Consider the following 24,239-nt stretch of genomic DNA (forward strand, 5'->3'; position numbering starts at 1 on the left):
CAACCATGTCCCCTAGAGTTGGTGTGAGTAGAGAAACTAATGATCTTTCTTTGCCAATACAAACATCATCACATAGCTATTCTTATCGGCTTTGGAAATTAGTTATATGTCTTTCTTCAGCATTCTTAAATACACTTCGCAAGGTCCTGCATGGAAACACCATCTATTGTAGCAGTAACAAAATTCCATTCGCAGGAAAGTTCAAGCTGCATCAAATGTCATATGTGTACACTGTATTAATATACGATTTTTTAAATTTAATGAATGTTGGCATTATTTTGTTCAATTCATGTATAATTTTACTTAGAAGTGAATATTAGGAAAATTATGAAAAAAAAAAAAAAGTTCTTGGAAAAGGGTCTATGGAAAGAAATTATACGCATCAAATTCCTTATATTAAGTGAAAAATGTAATTTCCCAATTGTCAACATCGTTCAACGTCTTGCTTGTTTATATCAGAGAGAACGTATAAACATAAACGTTGTATAGTGTTCAGCTCGTTCTTATTATGAAAATAAGACAAGGACCAAAGATTCTACGCACGCAAAGAACTTAGTATGAACTGCAATAACTGTCTAACATCAAATTCTTTTAATCTCAAGATGACACATCCAAAACACATTAAAAGTATAACATTTCAGCTAATAAGGAAACCAAAGAGAGAGAAAAGACATCAATACTTTTCATAATACTTTGACCCGAAACAAGAACGGGAGATCTATCGTTAGCTCCTAAAGTATTTATTCACATGATACACAATATTCAAGCACCATCAGTCTGATCTATATATCAAATATCAATAATATCGTTAGAATATTAAAATGCCTGAACGTGGCGAAAATAAACACATAGAAATTACAGAAGCACTAAGAAGAGGAGAAGAGCATACCGTTAATAAAGACTATTTAAAAAATCAATGCTTTTTTCTAGAAAACAAGATGCCGATTCTCATTATGAATTCTACGAGTTCTGATTGTTTGCGAAGACAAGATTCAAAATCAAAACAACTAGAAGAAATTAGCATGTGCTGTCACCTATTTATTGTAGTACCTTTTGAATACATGTAATATAATCTTGTTCTAATCTTCAAACCAATTTAAAATGAAAAATTCATTTCATAAACACAAAAATAAAAAAAATAAAAAATGGATAAAGAAATAGCATTTTCTGAAAAAGAAAACTTTGGGAAAACAGTCTCGGTACTGCCTATCACTGGGTACCGCAAGAAAGAGAAAATCAAATTTTTCATCTTGTTTATTATATTTTTGTACAGGAAATAGGTACCGTCCTGATATCGAACCGATGGTCAGCTATTTTGTTTACCAGATGCACGGATTCTCCTCTTTTTCTTATACATCAGCCAGTCTAGGAATCTGCTCTAGACTAGGTTGAACGTACAATGAAAATAAAAGTTAATAAAACAGCAGACATTTCTTTACAACATACCGAACAAACGCCTCGCTCCTTGCGCCATACTCAACATTCTACTTTTCTCTTTTTCCCCCATCCATCAGCACCTGATTGACAAACAACCACCAAGATGAGAAAGATCCAGAAATGAGAAAAGTCACACTATAGCAACAGCAGCAGACATCGTTACTTAACTACTGAGGTTACGAAGGTCAGAGGATGACTCTTGGATTACAGGACTGTTGGCGGGACGGCCAGAGAGGTCGTTCAGAGAAGCCGTCTTTGAGTTTCAGGAAAAAACACCTCTTCGTCTAGTCAAGCCGAGATTCTGCTATCAGAGGACAAGGTTGTGGAGATTCGAATGAGCCGGAATTCGATTATCAGTCCAGCAGCATCTCGCCTCTGACCTGAATGCCTAAATTTTAGTAAGGATTTCAAATAAGTCCCAGGATTTCTGATGGAGTGAAAAAGCATATTGATAATATCAGACAAACATCTAAAGTATACCCTTCTGCTACTACGTTTTCTTTTTACCATTTGTTTGTTTTTCTTTTTTCTTTTTTTCTTTCTTTCTTTTTTTTGTTGTACTTTTCCCAAACTGGATTAGTTTTATTTCTAAATTAGCACAATGTCTGTTCTTCGACAGGAAGAATACGGTTTATAGGAAATATCTGAAAGCTATCTACATTTTTCTGGTTTCAAATACTTCTCAATGCAATTTTGATTTCCGTGAAATTATGCTTATAAGTGATAACTAAATTGCTCTTAAATAACTATTCACTACGTCAAGACAGAATGAAGTCGCTTCCTCGCATCCGCAAATAGCGAATTCACTCAAATCCATAGAAATCGACAGGCAAAAGTCAATTTCCACCATCCTAAAATATATATTTTAAAGGCGCCTATATTATCAAAGTCATGTTGTAAAATCGGTTACTTACACTCGAAATCGGAAAATTTTATCAGTTTCGTGGAAACTGTTACCCAAAATTTATATACTTCAAACTGAATTTTCCAAAAATCAACCATACGTCTTTTCCCAGTATCGATAATTAGCCAAATTATCTTCTTGTATGGGATAGTCACATTGTGTACGTAAAAATATATACAGTAGTATACAAATCCGTGGTTGTATGCTGAACATTTAAAAAGAAATTCGTTATTGTATCGTAAAACATTTCAATAAACCATGTGTGCCCTGAACTAAAATTACAGTCTCAGAAAATTTCAACATCCTAGAACAAAAATGGTTTTATCTTCGTTCTCCATTCTCTTAGATCTCGAATTTCAGAAATTTCTATCTCATCGGTAGTCTAGAGTCTGAGGACTTTTTTAAACAGGAAATTTTAATTACCTACGCCCAACTGATTTGAAGATCTGGTGAACAGCGGAAAAAAGTCCAAGCACGCGTTCCCCCTTAGCTTCACTCTTCGAAAAGTTCTTTCTTACCCTCAGCCTTGAATTCGATCAGCAAATTTGTACAAAATTTCTAGTTCTTGCGTCCAAGAGTTCCGAAGATTTGGTAAAAGTCGAAAATAATGTTCAAAAAATCACTTTCGATCTGAAATTCTTCTCTTCTTTCTGAGTCTAGGGTACATGGAAAATATTTATATAGACAATTTCTAGGTTCTACGCCTAATAGTTTTGAGATATGGATAACGAAAAAAAAATATTCATACCTCCCTTTTCCCCCATACGGCCAAAATAAAAATAAAGGTAAAACCAAACGTCTTATTTACAGTCTAGAATGTAAGAATATCTCTATACAATTTCAAGACTCTATACCTAATAGTTTCGCATATCTGGCGAATGACCAACAATTATTCAATAATTCAAGCCCTCTCATTCTCCCTTGCGGCTATATTTCGCAAATTATTGTTTTATATTTTGACTACAATTAAAATAATAGTTGAGGTGTATGTTAAGTACAGATATTTAATTAAATTTGCTGTGGGGTCTATTGAATCATAATTTAGAATCGTACTAGACTTATAATTTATGTATTGTTCATGACACTGTACAATTTAGGTGTGATAATTGGAACATATCATATTCAGTGAATCGATATAATAGTGTGAGACAAAATTTATTAATTTGACGTGTACACAAGAGCTCGAAAACTCGCTTAAGAATGATTCACAGCACAAACTGTTAGTACTATTTCTGTACTATTTCAGTAGAAATATCTAGTACTATTTCAGTACTTAATAGTACATTTGATATTTTCTACCAAAATGTTCGCATTTTAAAAACCAAAATTAATGACTTTTATCTGAGCTCAACTGTATATGATTTTGATTGCGTGACTATTACTGAGTAATGGCTAAAAGAATGAAATATTTAGTAGCAAACTCTTTGATGGCAAATATAGAGTTGTTAGAAAGAAGATTTATGGGTCAAGAACGAGTTATTAAGCTCAAATTATATATATATATATATATATATATATATATATATATATATATATATATATATATATATATATATATATATATTAGTGTAATATATTTTCCGCTATATAAAAAAAAAATATCATTTGGATTTCTTTAGGAATATTGAAAAATTCAAAGAATTATCATTATCCCAAAATGTTATTATTATAGGTGATCTGAATCTTGGGTTTCTAACAGAATACATAACTGGAAATTATTATGCAGCGCTGACTAGTTTGGAAACTAATATTTTATATAAACTGAACTTTTAAAAATTTTTTCACAGTTAAATACTATTAGAAACGTAAACAACAGAATTTTTGGTGTAGTGTTAACTAACGCACCTAACATTGAAATTCCTAAAACTGACGTTCTGTTTGTCCAACAAGATAGACACCTCTCATGTTTGAATATTAGTATTCAGTTTCTAAAACACTGTAAAATCTATAACGAATATGATGATGCACTTTATAATTTTAACAAATGTGATTTTCCTTAGTTACATCAGCTCTTGAAGGGTTTTTTTTTTTTTTTTTAAATTCCTTGTATAAAATTAACGATGTAGATGAATTTGTTAATTTCTTTTATTCTGAAATATGTAAGATGCGCACCACTTCACGAATGTGCACCAAATAAGGTTAAGAATAAACGTTCATATCCGCTTTGGTTCATTGTTGAAATAATCAAAAATTTAAAGAAGAACGATCTACCTAGGTATCAGAAAAATCTATTAGATCTAAATTTTAAAAACCTAAACGTTATTGTGATTATATAAGTTATGTTGATATTAGAAAGCAAATTAAGTGTAATATTGAACTGACCTTTCAAAATTACAATCGCAGGATAGAAGAGAACCTCACTAAAGAACGGAAGACATTTTGGAACTAAATAAACCATAAAAAAAATATTCAAACTTGAATATGTATCGATTCACTCTTAAGTATAACGACGAAAAAATTATCGATAATAAATTAAAATGTGAAGCTTTTACTATATAATTTTTACCTGTTTATAGTGCTGAAGTACCTAATGTAGATTTACATAAAATGTATTCAGTTGAAATTCATTCAAATATAGATACAATGGTTTTAGATAAAAACCTAAGAAACCAAAGTTGGAGAAGCAATAGACAAAATGAAGAGTAAAAGATAATGTGGTTATGAAAGCAAAAAATTTTATATTTTTAAGGGTTGTAAGAAATTTCTTGTTAAACTATTGACTTACTTGTTTAACTTGTCTTTGAATCAAGACAAATTTCCAACAAAATTTAAAATATTGGCACTATGCCCGCCCAGTTCCTTAAGTTAATCCAGTAAGATTAGTATGAGAGATCAATTAATCAGACACCTTCTTCTGTTATTTGAAGCAATATTCATAAACATCCATTTGATCATGTTTCTACATATTTATCGAATTCTCAATATGGGTTTAGGTACAATAGATCTACTATTTCAAATTTGCTGATTATATATATATATATATATATATATATATATATATATATATATATATATATAAATTAATGATTCTTTCAATAAAAAGTCTCAAGTAGATATAGTATGTTTAGATTTTAAACGAGAGTTTGATGTGGTTGATCATAAGGTACTTTTTAGGAAGCTGAGAGTGTTTCGTATGTCGCAGAAACTTATCTATCTATCTATCTATCTATCTATCTATCTATCTATCTATATATATATATATATATATATATATATATGTCTATAGATATATATAGATATATATATAGATAGATAGAATACATTCTGGTGTACCTCAAGGGATCGAATTTGGGCCCTTTTTCTTTCTTTTTTTTTAAGGATAAATGATCTAACTGAAATTTTAAAACATTCCATGTTTAATATTTGAGGATGACACCGAGTTATACAAACAAATGCACACGCACACACACACAGTAATGATTTTTATTCTTAATAAAACTGTACTATGTTGAATATGTTATAGGAAACTAAGCGTTAAAAAAAAAAAAAGAAAGTGAATTATAAGAGATTTACGAGTTTGGTTTGACATGAATTTGAAATGTAAGCATCATATAAATATAATAACTAACGAAACTTTTAAAACAATAGTTTAAAAAAAAGAGGTCAAGACATTATTTTGAAAGGTAAAGACACTATATTATCGTTATATAATGCCTTCGTTCGATCCAAACTGGAATATGCACATATAGTTTGGGGATCCTTTATATCAGTGTTGAAACCAACAAATAGAGAAAGTTCAAAAGAAGTTATTAAAATATACTGCTTATAAAATACGTGCTATCCAAACACGGTAGGCTTTTTATTACGTACTTTTGGAAAGGTTTGAGATTTGTACGGCGAGTATTATATCTTTAAAATAAAATAAAATAAAATGATAACAAAGAAAACAACATGTTTCTGTTAAGTGGATTATCTCTTCGTTATTCTCGACAAAATCTGAGAGCTGGACACGTTTTTCTGTATGGTTGATAATATAATAAATATAAATAAAAATTCTCTACTATATAAATTATGTAATACGGATAATAGAATAAAGTATATGAGTTTAGATATATATATTTTAATTTCAATTTAAGACTCTTAAGCAAAAATGTTTACAGTTATTAATTGATAAACTGTCGAATGTTTTTGTATAAGTTTTACTAATATGAAACTTTTACGATACTTTTACTTATGTCGAATGTTTTAATTATACGTTATAAGTAAAAGGAAAAAGAATGTTTATTGTAATTTCATGTTACTAATCATAGTTATGTATTTGCTGTTGCACATTCTTTGATTATTATGTATACATTTTCGTATTTTGTAATTGCCTTTGGATGTGAAGTAAAAATAAATTATCATTATTATTAGTAAAAGATTTCAAAGTTTTATGCCTAATAACTTCAGAGGTCTGATGAACGGCAGAAAATCATTCAAACCTCGTTATCCCCTCTTAGGGAACAAGTTTCGCAAAATTCCGTGTTATATACAACCTGAAACCCAAGACAAATATTTGTACAGAATTGAGAATGAGTGAGTCAGTATATTTACTCTTTTATAAATAATCAACCATCTCAAATTTTGTTCAGTTATCTTACGCATTTTTAGCCAATTCTGTATGGTTCTTTACAATTCTCTTTAAATGTTTTTACCCTTGTTAACTCTTTCGCTATGCACGGTAGAAACGTCCAACCTTCAAGAAGTCATGGAAAATTACAAGAAAGCTTTTTTTCTTAAGTTCAACGTCCCAATATTATGCACCGAATCTAAGGAAGACGATAATAATGATGGAATGTAAAAAGTGTGAGAAAGTGAGAAAATTATGAGAAAATCCACATAGAGGGTGTTTGTCCACCAGAAAGCTTACTTTGCGGCAGTTGAGATCGAACCACGGATCCCACGCACCAAAAGTTAGCGCTCTCATACTGAACCATGACAGGTTGGAAACGTTTTGGAATATGAGTGAATAAGGGAATGTTGAAAATTGTCTGATTGGACTGGAAGTGCATGTGAAGATGAACTGATGAAAAAAAAAAAAAAAAAAAGACTGAAGACACAGCAATTAGACAAAGTAAAAGAAACTGCTGTTCGAGAGAACAAACTTATTTCTACGGAAGATAATACAAAGTGTAGTGAAATAAAAAAAGAGCGAAAGAATGCAATTAATGTACGGTACTAAATTAATAAATTTCACATCAAGAAGTGGAATTGGCCAAATGGTAAAATATAACATTTATCGTTTGCTTCCCTCATTCCTCTTCCTACATGTGTACTACGCTAGAAATGTAATCCCATTGATAAGAAAGAATCTTAGGTCTTAAAGCGATGCAAAATACAAATACTTAAAGAAGAGAGAAATATGAGAATAAGTACGTACCATAGTCTTTTCTGAACTTCCCAGTCTTAACAGAAGTCGTAAGTTGTTTAATAAGTTTGTATGTCTTATCACAATGACATCTATACAACCATCGCCAATATGACAATAAGGGGAAATTCCATTTGGAGTACGGTCGCAGGCACAGGCAATGTTTGCTCCACTAACCATGAAGAATTTTCCCCGGAAAGTCTTCCATTCTGTAGAGAAAACAAAGGTCTAAGTTAATCTAGTGTAATTTATAAATTGAGGATTCAAGTATTTTCATTTACACTAATATTCATCTCTATAATTTGTAACAATTTGATGCAAACGGTTGATAAGGCCAATTTTTGGCCTATGATTAGTCTTCTTCGTTTATAAGTTTAAGGTCACACGATATTGCACCAAGGATAAAGAAGACGATGATAATGAATGAAATGGTAGAATGAAGAAAGGGGAAGGGAAAGGGAGAACTTAGGGATCAATACACATACGAATTTCCCCAACACAAAACAAATTTGGCGCGAGCAGAGATAAATCAGGGGCTCCAACGCACCAGAAGTGAGCACTCTTCTACTGAGTCACCGCGAGCCCATAATATATACAAGGAGTGTTCGAAAAACAGCATCAAAAGCTTTGACGAGGTGATTCCTGACGTCAAAATAAGAATAAGTAGAAATTCTCCATTTTGATGCTACGATCAACTAAAAATTTGTCCGAGAAATAAGACAACAACCATAACTCGAAAATGAAATGTTGGACCGAAGTCGGGTGAGAGGGAATACTCCATTACTTTTAGTCCTAAAATTATTTACTACACAATCGAATACGGTGCAGGGGTGGCGCAAGGGTAGCCTTGAAATAAATTTTATTCTCCTTGGGGATTCTACCAAAAGTACGGATAGAAAGGTAAAAGGAACCCCAAACCGTGACGGATAATATGAGACACAAGTTCTGGGTGGACAATAAGTCTCCACAATCATTAGACTTAATACGCCACCGTGGCTGTATTCTACCAAAACTATACGAACCAAAATAGACAATATTCAAGCACAATATTCTATCCAGAGCTTGGATCTCGTATGACTGTCACGTTCGAGGGTGCACTTTACTTTTCGTCTGTACTTTTGGTAGAATTTCCAAGGATTGTTTTCTTTCTTTCTTTTTTTTTTTAAATTTCACTGGGAGCTCTCCTAGATTCGTCTCTGCACCACATCAAATCATTCTAAAAAATCTATGACTAAAATGAAATCTACGACTAAAATCACGAATGTTCCCTTTTATCCAACTTTAATCCGACATTTCACCCTGGAGTAATGGTCCGATAAATATTCGGCTGATCACAGCGTAAAATGGAGGCATTTCTACAACCAGACTGGCCTATACTTAGATTTTGGTGTTTTTTCCTATCATCCTCTGTGTGCATATACATACATTCATTTTCAAAAGTCTGAGTACGCTACTAATTTTTTAGAATTTTCCGAATAAAGACAGTGTCTATACAAAACCCTGTTCGTTGGTCTTGTTTGAAAAATAAACATTATTTATATAAGAACACAAAACTGTATGATCCTGTTTACATTGAGACCATGTATTGAGAAAAACTACTATGCAGTATGCAGATAACTAACAAGCAAACAACTAATGTCATACTTTGTCTTTTGATGCATCGTTTGAACGATATCTAGTGGTGTTTGTACGAACCCAGTAAGAAGAAGACATTTCTTCACAAAATGTGTCCAATCCAATTCACCTTCCTACGGAGAATGCTGGCTAAAAGCGTCCTCGTCTATTCTAACCGTTTTAAAACATCTTTGTTACTCTCTCCGTCCATTTTATCTTTTCAATCTTTCTCCAACATCACATTCTCCGTAGTTCAATATTAAGCCTACTAGTTAAAAGTGATCTTTTCTTGTTGAATGCCTCTTTGGCTACTGCAATCCTTGACCTAATCTCTTTGGTGCAGTAAGTGTCTCTAGTCAAAATTTTTTCAGATCTACCTCTTCAAGCTCTGCTCTACTCTGACTCGTAAGGGCGCGTTTGCAGGGAATATTCTCATGACTCTTCCAATTTTTGACATTGATTTTTATTTCATATTGTTTGAGAGGTACAAGTAGAAATTGATATACCAGAAGTAAAAGTAGAAATGAACGCCTACTTATATAATAGGAGCTTAAAAAGAATCATACTCGTTATGGGAAGATAATTGTTCACAAACGATATGGCAAAACTGAAACAGTCTTCTCAAGGTTTCTAACAGTAAATTTCCAACCAGAAACCACGTGATTTCTAGCTAGATGCAAAATATCTTACCACCTAAAATAGATACTTTCTCTGGCCATTGAAACATAGGAACGACTCCTGTGTTAGTGTCAAAACACAAAAATATCAGAGACTTGATTTTGTAGCGATTTCAGCCAGCACTACACAAAATTCGCGCTTCTGACAGGAAACAAATGATACAGAAATTAGCAGAGCCTGGACATCGGCACAATTACATTTCCATTAATGAGGTGCTCTAGTAAATTAAAGTGTCATGTCTCAACTGGAATATGTCTTAAATGCTTCTCTAAAAACTGGAAAACAGAAGTATTTTATTGGATTGTTGAAAATAGTGTTAGAGAATTATTTTTTCGTAAGTACTGGAACTAGAGGAAAAACGATTTTAACAACTGTTTCCAGGAACCTGAAATATTTTAACAATTTCAGGCGCCGGCTAAATGACACCACTGAGAGAGTGTGTGTGTATGGCACAAGGGACTCGTCATGTTTTCTATGAAGTATTGTACAGTATGGAATAGAAACGTGTATACAACAAAGAGCGATGGAAAGCGAATAGAATCGTTCTGAATGTGGGCATGGAGGATCCTGGAAATAATACACTAGATGGAAAGAAAATCAATAAGGAGGTAAAATAGACATACGTAGAAGCCTACTGAGGAGTAAAGGAGGAAAATAAAATTGTTATGGTACTACTTAAGGGGGGAACATCTTACCAGGGATGTTATCGAGGACATAGTTGAATGTAAAAGAGGAAAGAAAATACAAAGATAATAATTAATGTACCATATTAAAGAGAGTACTTCTCATATCAAACCTAGGAGATTAGTGGGGGCTCGTATTAAATGGAAGTTCTTCAACTTGGGAAAATTGACTTGACAGTGAAAGTAAAATACGTATGATGATCATACATGGAAGAAATAGTGACGTAGAGTTCCTACAGGGAAAACTGTTGACGATAAAATGAAGCTGTTTATATCAACCATAAAAGTAGGAATAGAATTAAAAAAGAACAGATGGTTAGTTTTCGTACTTGGGTAAGGCGGGGAATATAAACATGTAATCAAAGCACAGATGAGAATGACAAAAGAACCTTTTTAAAGAAAGAAAGTGGCTTTGTGATGGGACATTAAATAAAGAATTAAGAAAAGGAGTAATTAAACGTTTTCTGTGAAATACCGTATTTTACGGCACATAAACATGAACGCTAGGCAAAACAGATGAAAATAGGCTAGAACCTTTTGAAGTCGGAGTATGGACAAAAATTGTTTAAATTAGTAGGATAGAAGGAAAATGTAACGATGAAATAGTGGAGAAAGTAGAAGAGAGAAGAACCATTATAGCAAATGCTGTTTGTCGTAGCAGAGGCTGTTATTTCTCACAATGTTACTAGTAAAATATTACCCATGTATATCACTTAGTTTTTGTCTATAACAATGATTGTTTGCATTGGCTATGAAACTCAGCATTCATAGAAACAGTTATCATATTTTGAAATACAAACTTTAAAGATATCATGTTAAAATATACAGATACACATATTGATATTTATATATGCAATTAAAAAACTATATTTTTCTATATACTACCACCTTGGGTGTGTGAGCTCTTCATGCTTTTCCTTTCAGCACACTTCTGACATCTTTCACAGTTTCTACAACATTTTGGTCCCATTTGTGGGTTGCTCGGATCAGTCAACAACGTTATCTCCCCTTCATAACCGTTATTTAACATAAACTTCTTAAAGCCTACAAAAAAGAGAAAAGAAGTTGAAACTACTTTTTAAAACATTAATATTGCTCAAGAAAGCATGTACTTATGATCAGGATTTATATACATTGGTCAAAACAATCAGAAGATCAAGCCAGAAAACCCAAAAGTAACCGAGAGACGTCAAATTTCCGGTGTACGTATTTGGTCGTAAGGAATTGTTGTCTATGTCCGTCAAACTGGCCCGCACAAATTTCAAATTCAAACGAAAACGGTACCAAAAATTTGTACTCAATATGTACCAATTTGTACCACCAAAATTAGAATTTGTACTCCTACCAATTTCGAAAAAAAAAATGAATTTTTGGTTGCGGGGCAGCATGACGTCAAGCTAGCCCGCACAATTTATTTTTCTTTCCAATTCGAACCAAAACAGTACCAAAAATGTGTACCCAATGTGTACCAATTTGTACCAACATAATTAGAATTTGTACCCCTACCAATTTCAGAAAATTAGAATATTTGGTGGCAGACCAGCTCACGCGCAATTTACTTTTCTAATTCGAACCAAAATTATAATTTGTGCCCCCTACCAATTTCGGAAACCTGGACCACGGGGCGGAAACATGGACATTACGTAAAGGTGACGAAAATCGACTGGAAGCCTTCGAAATGTGGGTGTGGAGAAGAATGGAAAGAATTAGTTGGGTCGAGCGGAAAACGAATGAGAGAGTGTTAGAAATGGTGGGTGAGAAAAGAACACTTTTAGATATAATTAGGAAGAGGAAGAGAAACTGGTTGGGACATTGCTTAAGAAGAGATTGTGTCATGAGGGACGTCCTAGAGGGTATGGTGGCGGGAAAGAGAGGGAGTGGGCGAAGGAGACTACAATTAATAGATGATATTAAAACAGAAAGATCATACGCGAAGACGAAAAGGTTAGCGGAGGACCGTGGGGCATGGAAGCTTCTCAGCTGCGGCAAGTGATCTGCCAATAAAGGCAGAATACCTATGATGATGATGATGACCAATTTCGGAAAATTATAATTTTTGATGGCGGGCCAGGTTGATGTTAAACTGACCTTCACAACTTATTTTCTTCCCATTCGAACAAAATCCGTACCAAAAATTTGTACTCAATATGTTCCACTTTTTACCACCAAAATTAAAATGTGTACTACCAATTTCGAGAAATTTGAATTTTTTTGGCGGATGAAGCTGGCCTGCACAGCTTGTTTTTCATTCCAATTCGAATTAAAACATTGCCAAAAATTTATATTCAATATGCACCAATTTGTACAACCAAAATTGAAATTATACCTCCACCAATTTCGAGAAATTTGAATTTTTTATGGCGGATCAAATTGGCCGACGACCGTATTCTTTCGACAGTGCTAGAAAGAATAAAGGGAACTACCATCACAAAATAATTCTTTGGAGAGGCTGTAGATTAAATAGATAGCATTGGCTTTTGTACAACTTGGTTGGGGGAGACAGGGTCAGACATCTACACATGTTGAGGACCCCAAAATATTTTATGGGTGGGTGATTCTTTTCTCCAAAAGTCAGTGATCATTGAGAATATTAATTTTTATTATAGAACTCGTTCAGAGGATCAGTTTGCTATGAAGTCGAAACCATCCACTCATATCTCCGTTTCGATAACAGTTTAAATTCAAATTTTGCTTATAGAAATTGGTACAAACTGAGTCATCATCAATAATAAGCACCAGAGTAAAAATGTTGAATGGAACCAGTCAAAAATTAGTTTGGAAAGTGCTAACGTCGAAGTTAAAACAAAAAAATACGATTTTGCTGACTACCTTGACATCATATAGATACACATATTTGAGTAAACAATTCCAATTTATTGAATTGGTGCAGGTACAATTTCCAGCTTTTTGTTACAAATTGTCTAAAAATCTTTTTAGACATTTTTCATTTAAATTCTAATCAAGCCCTTGCGCTGTAGGATTTAACTTAGTGACAAATTGCCTGTTCGTTGAATAACAATCTCTAATCTTTATTCGTACATGACATTCCTGATGCAAGTTATATGCAAATTTTTCGTGCCGATTTTACGAATTCAAGGGAAATATGGTTACGCGTGCTCGTTCGATTCGAATGACCCCCCCCCAAAAAAAAAGAAAGAAAGAAAGAAAAAGGTTTTGCGTGCCGCCCAGACCGCAATGAAAATTTAATTTCTAGAAACTGGTGGGGATACAAATTCTAATTTTGGTGGTACAAATTGGTACATCTTTGGTACAAATTCTCGGTAACATTTAATTTCAGTTTGTAAAAGAAATGTGTCGCGAGAGGCAAGGTTCAACATAAAGTTTGCCCGAGCAATCAAAACTCAAATTTCGCTAGATTGTTGCGGGGTACAAATTGGGTACAATTTTTTCTCGATTCGAATTAAAAAAAAAAAAAAAAAAAAAAAACTTGTGCGAGCCAATTGACGTCAAGCTAGCCCGCCACTAAAAATTCAAATTTCTCGAAATTGGTAGGGGTACAAATTCAAATTTCGTGGTATGAATTGTTATATATTGGGTACAGATTTTTGGTGCCGCTTTGCTTCGAATTGGAAAGAAGAATAAATTGTGGGGGCCAGCTCAACGTCAATCTAGCCCGCCTTCAAAAATTCAAATTTCTCGAAGCTGATGGGGCTCCGAGTTCTAATTTTGGTGGTGGAAATTGGTACAATACGCGGCAAAAAAAACCTGCAACATGAGGATGTAAGTTTATTGTGAAACTAAGCCAAACAGAACAGGTAATTAACATAACGTCTAAGTGGAACGAATCACGCCAGGATAAACCTCGGCCTCCTCCCGTGCACACTTATTTTGGAGCAAAGGACTTCGTCATTTCACAATAAACTTATATGCTCATGTTGCAGGTTTTTTGCCGCGGATTGTACATATTGCGTACAATTTTTGATACCGTTTGATTCGAACTGGAAACAATAATAACTTGTACGGGTCAGCTTGACCTGCCACAAAAATTCAAATTTCTCGAAATTGGTTGGGTACAAAATCTAATTTTGTGGTAAAAATTGGTATATACTGGGTACAAATTTTTGGTATTCTTTTGATTCGTAATGGAAATAATAAGTTGTAGGGACTACCTTAACGTCATTTGTTCTCGCATCAAAAATTCAAACTCCTCGTAATTGGTGGAGGTACAAATTCTAATTTTCTTGGTACAAATTGGTACATATTGGGTACAAATGTTTGGTACTGTTTTGGTTCGAATTGAAAAGAAAAGGAAATTGTGCGTGCTAGCTTGACGTCAAGCTGTCTGCCATCAAAAGTTCTAATTTTCTAAAATTAGTGGGGGTACAAATTCTAATTTTGATGGTACAAATTTGTACATATTGGGTACAAATTTTTGGTACCGTTTTGGTTTGAATTTGAAATTTGTGCGGGCCAGCTTGACGAACATCGTTGTCTTGATTACTGCAATCCCACTCTGCTGTGTGGTTTACGAACACATGTGACGTTAGAACACGAGACATAACTTGCGATAAGAACAAAAATAATTAGCCCTACTTGAGTACGCTAGTAGTGTCGCTTTGGTGGAGCTGGGCTATTGTGATGTAGTGTTGAATAGGAACAAAACAGCAGAACACGATTTAGCGGCACCTATGGCATGAAAAGTAATAACCAGGATGGAAGCCGGAAAAACAACTTGTGGTGGCTGAGGCCCTCTGTGTCTCGCGGTGTCATTGCCAAACCATGTAGACGCTCTCAACAAACGAGAGGCTTGCCAAAGTCGCTTGACATTAACAAGAAAAGAGTGTAGCTTTGTGTTGCTCTGAGAAACAGGTGGTAAAGTGCAACTGACTTGCAACATGTGCTTGTACTGGCAATAGGACGCGGGGTCTCAACCTAAACCGTGCACAATCGGCTACGGGAGGGATCCCTTTAAGCGCGAATACTGATAGTGTGTATCCCTATGACTACCCAATAACGTATGGTTCGCAGAAATTGGGCTGCTGAACTTAGTGACTGGGGTCATGTTGAGATGAGCACTGTTTTGTGCTCGGACAAGTCACGTTTTAGCTTACAATTAGACAACCGATGCCTTCTCATGTGGAGGGAACGTGGATCTCGAAATTATTCATTCGATGTTCAGAGGTTATCTCAATAAGAATGTGTGCAATCATAGTGTGAAGAAGACTCGGTACCAGATGACACACAGCCCTTCAGTTCAATCGTAACGGAACTCTTAACAGCGTAGCAGTACAGAGATGAGATGTTCAGCCCTCACGCTGTTCCTATGGTTGCAGTAATTGACAATCGTTCCATTTTTATTGATGATATTGCCAGACCTCACTGAGCACGTGTGGTAGAAATGATGACGAAGGCAGAGTGTATCAAACGGATAGTATGGCCAGCGTAGTAGTACAGAGATGAGATCTCGGAAACTACAGGCTCTAGAAAGATGACATTTTCACTGATCGATTGCAAATTTTGCGTAGATTGTCCAGTTCTAATGGAATATTTATAAAACATGGCCGTTACTTCTTTATTACACTTGTACGGGTACACTAGATGTGTTGAAATTATAAAAGAAAAACTAAAGTATCATATCCTACGAGTTCTACATTCCAACACGAAATGATTGTATATAGGGGTTGTATATCTCACAGGCGTTTGTTTCATGGCTAAATGATAATGAAAAACGAAGGATAATAATTTCTCTAGTCTAAGATGAATCTTTATTGTTTGGAGTGTTTTGTTTAATAAACACCGTATATCACTGACGTTATAATTAATTGTTTGTGTAATGTATTTGCTTATTACATACTGCATGCAAGAAGAAAGTAAACACTGGTCGTACATGAATTAAAAATTCCAACCGGAAATAGGCTCAAATCTTGCAATTTTACTTGTGTTTACAAAGGGAAGAATGACAAGGAGATTCATGCTCATATATGAGTGATGCGCTGTGTAGAGAGCGCAGGTTCAGCTAGTTTCTATTCAAAATTTTTTAAAAAAGCATGACTATTATTAACGTACCGAGTTTAACGAAACTTTTACTTGCTCAGGTCAATCAGTGAGTAAAACAATGTATTGCCATACTGGTTGATCTTAACATTGTGATGACTATTTTATTCAAATTATTTGGTTAACTTACAAAAGAAAAGACAATTTTACAATAAGTAAAAATTATCCATTTTAAAAACCTAAGTAACAGTTATTTTAACGCGAATTTTACTTAGAATGCCTACATTTCTAAAAACTGTTAGATTAAAAATCTAATCCAACATTGTTTGATACATTGGTACTGCCAACGCCGTTGTATTCTATATTATTATTATTATTATTATTATTATTATTATTATTATTATTATTATTATTATTATTATTATTATTATTATTATTATTATTATTATTAAAAACTTTCCTCAGTGCTAGACCAACCTGAATAATCGTATCGTTTCGGTCCCATCCAGCGGAAGTTCTCACTATCTCTTATGGTGTCTCCAAGATATCCATAGGACATGATGGTGGCAAAATAACGAACCAATGTTGCGTTGCTATGAATACTGCACAAATCCATTTTCATACTGTCCCCTGGAAGAGAATTAATATGCATTAAGATATTTTAAAGAAAAGAACATTTAAAATTATTAAACTCTATATTTAATCTAAAGTTCTATGATTATGTCCTGTCTACTCCAGAGGTGGATGATACATCCAAGTTGACGATGAAATACTTGTGAAACGAGGACAATGGAAGGAGACGGGAAAATCAGGAGAAATTTCACGGATATGATTTTGTCCACTACAAATACGCTGGTATCGGACCAGAGACCCTTCGTGCCAGAGGCGAGATGTTCCAAGCGTTGCATTCTATCTTCATACGAAAGGAATACGTTTGGAGTCGAATGCTCTGTATACGGATGACCAAAAGCAAAAAAGTGTACCCGTCGGAATGAATCAATAGAATTCTGCAACTTAAAGAGGGAAATGACGTAGATAAAGAACACTACTTTTTAATAGATGATGATATGAATACATTTTTGGTGGGAGGTAGCAGTTCAAAAAGAATTTAATTCCATTTAATTTTTCTAGGGTCGTTCTCAAAATCTTTCAAATTTATGGTTTGTCCGTACACTTGTTATAGCAAGTTTTCAATAAGTCTTAAAGCTTTAGTGTTGTCATATTTTTCATCATTACTATCTTGTGATATTCAAAAATGAGCAGCGAACATGCATTCGCTCCAATTTTTAGCAAAATCTACATCAGTTCTTAAGAAACCACTGCCTCGAATGTGATATTATATTTACCTTGCAGTGATACAGATATGTCTTTACGTATTATACCTGCCCTACTTTCACTCCTTGAGTTTTCACGTTTCGTAAACTTAGAACCACAACATTCACTGATTGTTATTTTCTATGCTTTTTTAGTATTCAGAATACACAAACTCTCACGTGTAACGATATATCTATTATGTGTAATGATACAGTGTTATGTCGAACAATATTGTCAATTCATCTAGTTCATCCACCAATATACAGGGTGGACAATTCGTCTTGATATGTTGTTTTAACCTTCAAACTAGTGGAAAAAATGCACTGAAATTTTGTACTATGCCAATATCGGCAGAGATACATTGTTTGGCATACTCTGTGATACTACAAGCTTCACAGTGTTGCCAACTCAACATAAAGTTTTATTTTTTCAAATGGCACTACGTCAACGTAGACGTATTTTAAATTTCCATGTTAAACGAAAAAAATTGAAATCTTTCAGTTTTACGTCCCACGATTGTGCCGGTTAGGCTAAAGGAGACGGTGATTATGAGAAATGAATGAAATGGTGGAATGAAGAAAGTGTGAGGAAACGGGAGAATCCCGAGAAAACCCACGAGCACGGTGTTTGTGCACCACGAAGTCCACACGGCACTTTGAAAAGAATACGAAAACAAAATGGATGAAAATTTGATTTTTACAAAGGTCTTTATTTAAGAAAAACAGCGAAGAACCTCATCCAATTATATATGTTGTTTGCAATAGGTGTGGAGATCGCAATGCCGTTTACAGCAATTTGATATCTCAAAGCATTCTGGAGATATGACGGAAACTGTTAAAGTTTGCAACATTGCTTAAAAATATATAATTCCGAGAACTTATTGTAATTACACCTACCAAAAAGTATTGCTGTAATGTCATAGAAGCAGAGTATATCAACAGTTGTTTTTAAAAGTTCCCACAAACAAGCTGTTTTAAGCAACATATCAAATTTTACCATTTTTTTATATCTCTCGAATGGTTTGAGATACGAAATTGATGTAAACGACATTATGATGTTTATGTATATTGAAAATCACGTACGTAATTTTATGTGATACTAGCTGAAAATACCCATTCTTCGCATGAGAGCTGTATTTGGAAGTCAACGCCTGTGGAAGTATCTCCATTCATTTCAGCGGCCGCGGAAACTATGGATTTGACACTAATATAATTCATTTTGGATAATTTTTACATGTCTCGGTAACCACCTCCCCCGCAGGTGATCCCCTGCCCGCATATAATAATATCTGAATTTGAGTCTTCGCTAACGGAAGTGTCATGACTGATCTCAGTGACCGCGAAAACTATGGATTTGACACTAATGTAGGTCATTTTGGATTATTTTTTCATGTCTCGGTATCCCCCCGGTAACCCCCGGCCCGCAAACGAATGGGTTGAATTTGGAAGTTAATACGATCGGAGTTTCACCATTGATCTCAGCGACCGCGAAAACTATGAATTTGACACTAATATCGGTCATTTTCTGCTACTTTTGCATGTCCAGGCAAACGACCTCCCTAAGACCCCCCTGGTTCGAATTTTGAAAGAAACGCTTTGTTCTGGTCTAGGGCCTGAACCAAGGTACCCGTGATCAAAATTTGGTAGCTCTCGGTCCAGTAATCTGGTCCCCAGGTCGCACACAGACAAACAAACAAACTATTTTATTTATATTAGATTTATCTAAGAACTTTTCGAAATAATGTTCTTTGAAAAAGTCAAATTTTAAATTCCTTGTAACTTCTTTCTACTTTCTATTTGTTTGAAATACGTTCTATAATGACCGGTAGATATTTGTGATACTGTATCATTTACTTTGCAATACTGTACCATAAGTGTGGTATTGTAGCTTTCGTTTTGCTTGTAGGTTTGAAATATGTAATAACTTGACATCGTGCCATTAAGAAAACTACATCTTTATGTTGGTTTGGCAACTATGTTAACCTTGCAGTATCTCAGAGTATATCAAACAATGTCTCCCTGTCGATATTTGAATGGTACAAAATTTCAGTTTTTTTATTTTTTTATTTTTTTTGTTCATTAGCTTGAAAGTTACAAGAACGTAAAAAATGAAATGAAATCTAAGCTTTACGTCCCACGGATATGCCGACTAGGCTTAAGGAGATGGTGATGATGAGAAATGAATGAAAAGGTGGAATGAAGGAAATGGGAAAACCCCGAGAAAACCCACGCACACGGTGTTTTTCCACCACAAAGCTCACCGAGGAGGGGCACATAGAAAAAATAAATAAAACTTAATAACTCTTCAATCACCACACCGATCTTGGTGAAATTTTCAATGAAGATGAGGTTTGGGACTGGGATGATCTTTATAATTTCAATTTGACGGAGGAAGGTAGGGGAGGGGGAGGGGGAAATATATAAAAATCAATAAATATAAGACTGAAAGTGACTATTTTGGTAACAATAACTATCCGATCTGAATCAAATTTTCAAGATACACGAGGTTCGGATCTGAAAACATATTTGCAATTTCACTTTAACGGTAGATCCTAGCGAAGGGGGAGGGGGACGTATAAATAAAAACTAATAAAACCTAATAACTTTTGAACCACCCAACCAATCTCGAACAAATTTTCAACATACATAAGGGTCGGGCCTTGGGAGTTTTTTAAATCGTTTCACTTTGACGAGCCAACGTAGCAGAGGGGAAGGGGGAGATATATGTAAAAAAATAAAATAAAAATGACTGCCTTTGTGGCATCATCACTCTTGAACCACCCGACCGATCTCAATCAAATTTTCAACATAAATGAGTTTAGGGGCAGGGATTGCTTTAGGCTAATCAGTTTGACGATGTAACGTATGAGAGGGGGAGGGGGAGAAAATTTTCAAAATGATAAAAAATGACTGATATTAGTGTTTAATCCATAGCTTTCGGGGTCGATGAAAGAAACAGTGACACTTCTGATGCTGTTTTGAATCCAAGTTCAGCCCTGATAGTTGGGGAGAGGGAGGGTACAACGTAGGGAAGGGGAATAAACATTTAAAAATGATCGAAAATGACTAATATTAGTATCGAATCCATAGTTTTAGGGGTAGCTGAGATTAATAGTGACAATTCTGATGCCGTGTGTCGCAGCAAGGAGGAGGGGAGGGGGAGCTATATATAATAATAATCGAAAATAACCAATATTAGTGTCTAATCCATACTTTTCGGGATCATTCAGATGAACAGTGACATTTCCGATCCGGTTTAAATCTGAAATCATCCCCGCCACTTAGGGGAGGGGAAGAAAGAGATATATAAAAATGATCGAAAATGGCCACTATCAGTGTCGAATTTATAGTTTTCTGGATCCCTTGGATGAACAGTGGTACTTTCGATCCCGTTTAAATCCAAACTCAAACCCACAACTTGGGGGAGTGGGAGGAAGATATATTTAAAAATCATCAAAAATAACCGATATTTGTGCTGAATCCACATTTTTTGCGGGGGTCGCTGAGATGAACGGTGACACTTCCGATGCCATGGCCTGCAACTGGGGGTGGGGGAAATATATATATATATATATATATATATATATATGTACATATATAAATGGTCAAAAATGACAGTTGAATCTATAATTCTTGCGGTCGCCGAAATGAACAGTGACACTGCTGATGTTTAAGTCCATTTTCAGCCGACACTTGGGGGATGAGGAGGGATGACATACATTAAAATGATCCAAAATGAGCAATATCAGTATGCATTTAAATTATTTATTTCAACCCAGCGAAGCGGGTAATAGAATAAGAATAAAATCCCTTATTGCACTCTGGTTTCAAATCTCTGAGCCAGCCTGTAGGTTTTTCTAGTTACCGTAGGTTTTTCGTGACTGTAGGTTTTTCTAGTTACCCTCAAAACACGCCAACCTTTGGCGTGGAAGACCCGGGTTCGGTTCACTGAGAGAGCTAATTTTGTTCGGATTCCACGTTAATCAGTAGGTCCCGTCTCATATAGCCTCGCTGCTGAAAGGGACGTTAAACTCAGAATCAATTCCACTCAAAACACGCCAGGCAAATACTGGGATAGTACCTCAAGTTCAGTTGCCAGAGATGAAAGAAACGGCTTGGATATGTTAAATGTTTTTTTTTTTTTTTTTAAGGAACTGACATGTTGAAGAAAATTGTTTTAAAATTCTCATTTTCAGTTGACAATTTGCTTTCTTACAATAGGTTTAGTGTTAAAGAGCTTTGTAGCACACGATAATTGTACTATACGCCCCATACTCCACCACATACGCAAGAATAGTTCGGGAATTTCAAGATCTGATTGCCGTTAGTATTCAGAAGATAAAGGTACAGTATATCTTTAGTAATTTTCTTTCCCAAGTGGAGCGTTTTCGGTTTGTAATTAATAGGCACATGGAGAAAGACATTTTATTACTTGTTTATACTAATACGCGACTATGTTGTTTAAAATACCAAGAATGTGTTTCCACTGCTTTTTATTCCAGACTAGCTGAAATGTTCGCTCTCTGCACGGGGGAAGTTAAGTTCATGGAAAATATTTGAGCCTCCTCTTCCTCTTAGGATATAGGGGAGACCAGGGCTGGTTGGCAGTAGGGACTGGTTGAGGAACTGCATATAACTCCTTCATTAATTAACATAATGAGCTGTTGCTGCTGTCATAAAAGAGCGACCTATGGATGCAGCTGCCACCTTCATATGGAATTTGTAACTTGCGGATTATGGCGTCTATTAGATAAAGAGTGTTTTTCCCAGTCTGAAGTACTTTTTTCAGTTCTCCGTTACATCACAGAATCGTCACTAGTTGGAGTACAGAGGTAAGTAATATAGCATTAGTTAGATCTGAACTTTGTTTTTATGCATATTCAAACAATAAGACGTAAATCCCAAACAATTGCTGAGGAATTACGACTTTGTTGCACAACATGGGCTTGGGGTTATTTGGCGTATAGCATTTCGGTGTGGGTTGGCAAGTGCGTCAAACAACCCTGTGTGGAATTTTATTTCAGTTTACTTTTATTGTTACATTGTTTGTTTTATTGTTATGTTGTTTTCAGTTCCACCAATCTTTTACTTCAATGTTATAGAATAGCATGCGCGTATTGGATTACTGTCAAAATTTAGAAATAGAGATAAGACTGTATGCCGGACTCTGAATTTTCCGAATAGGCCTAATTCTCAGGATCAAGAATATTTTGTATGCGCTCTTTTGTTACAAAAATAGAGGCCTAGCTATTGCTTTTTCTTTCTTTGTGGAAAGTAGGAAATAAACTGTATTTCTCGATAATTCAGCTAAAACATATCTTAGTTTCTCTTAGCTACTTTGTGAACAGCTTGAAATAAACTACGTTTCTTGATAGTTGAGTTATTTTAATTACATTTTGAAATAATATTAAGAATTAACCTACACCAAATCATATTAAAACTGATGTGGTTTGGTAATCTTGTAGCTTTCAATGTCATGACAACCAAGCTAGAATGAAAGAAAGAAGTTTTCATATTTCATGATGTTGATTCATTTAAATAGTGTGAATAAAATTCATTTCAAACTTCAAATAGCCTACTTCGTTGCAATATATGTAATAGAGTTTAGAAAAATAACGTTTATTTCTAATAAATCCAATTTTTGTTTGTGTTTTGCTATATTTAAAAAGTATATGCCAACTAGCCTCACAATATCAGCCAACCAGCCCCTTACTAGGGATCGGTTGGCATACTCCATTTTAAAAGAAAGAAAAAATTATTTCTCGAAAACTGTAAGCAACAAAACAGGAAAAAAATGAATTTATTACAAGAAACATTGGTCTGTCCGTACACATCCATTACATTGCAATACAGTGCACCATCCGCTCATAAAAAAATAAATAATGAAAATTTCGCCAACCATCCCTGGTCTCCCCTACATATCAATGAAAGTGTAACAATAAAATATCCATAAGATATTCTATTTTTGGCATAAATTTTGGAACCCCTTTCTCCCTTAGGATACACCTTCTAAGCAAAATTACATATAATAAAATCCTGTCTTGAAGTAGGTACTATGTTTAAAAAGTCATTTCAAACTATTGAATCGTTTCTCCGTGACGCGATCACAAAAAACAGGGAACATTGCTTTCAATGTGAAGAAAGGTATCATTGAAAAATATCCCACTTTCTTCCTTAAAACGAGATTTCTCAAAAACGTTGGACACGGGTCCACCTATTTTTAATGAGAAGTTTATATACCAAGTTTCATCTTCCTAAGTTGACAAGATCGTGAGATATTCCATTTTTTGCATTGATATATATTTTTT

General features: G+C 34.5%; 1 protein-coding gene across 2 annotated transcripts in view; it reads right to left on the reverse strand.

The window, feature by feature from the left end:
• Cerk (Ceramide kinase) overlaps window positions 1–24,239 on the reverse strand; it is a 273,545-nt gene that overhangs the window by 13,680 nt on the left and 235,626 nt on the right. Inside the window, exons 4-6 of one of the 2 annotated variants that reach the window (XM_081762378.1) lie at window positions 17,096–17,248; window positions 11,552–11,707; window positions 7,701–7,897 (exon numbers count right to left, since the gene is read on the reverse strand). In XM_081762378.1, coding sequence (XP_081618504.1) covers window positions 7,701–7,897; window positions 11,552–11,707; window positions 17,096–17,248 — 506 coding nt within the window. Of the gene's footprint in view, window positions 1–7,700; window positions 7,898–11,548; window positions 11,708–17,095; window positions 17,249–24,239 lie in introns of both variants that reach the window. The other variant, XM_081762377.1, reaches the window with a different exon arrangement.

This window comes from Thermobia domestica, chromosome 6, assembly GCF_964235325.1.
Source record: "Thermobia domestica chromosome 6, izTheDome1.hap1.1, whole genome shotgun sequence".
Lineage (NCBI taxonomy): Eukaryota > Metazoa > Arthropoda > Insecta > Zygentoma > Lepismatidae > Thermobia > Thermobia domestica.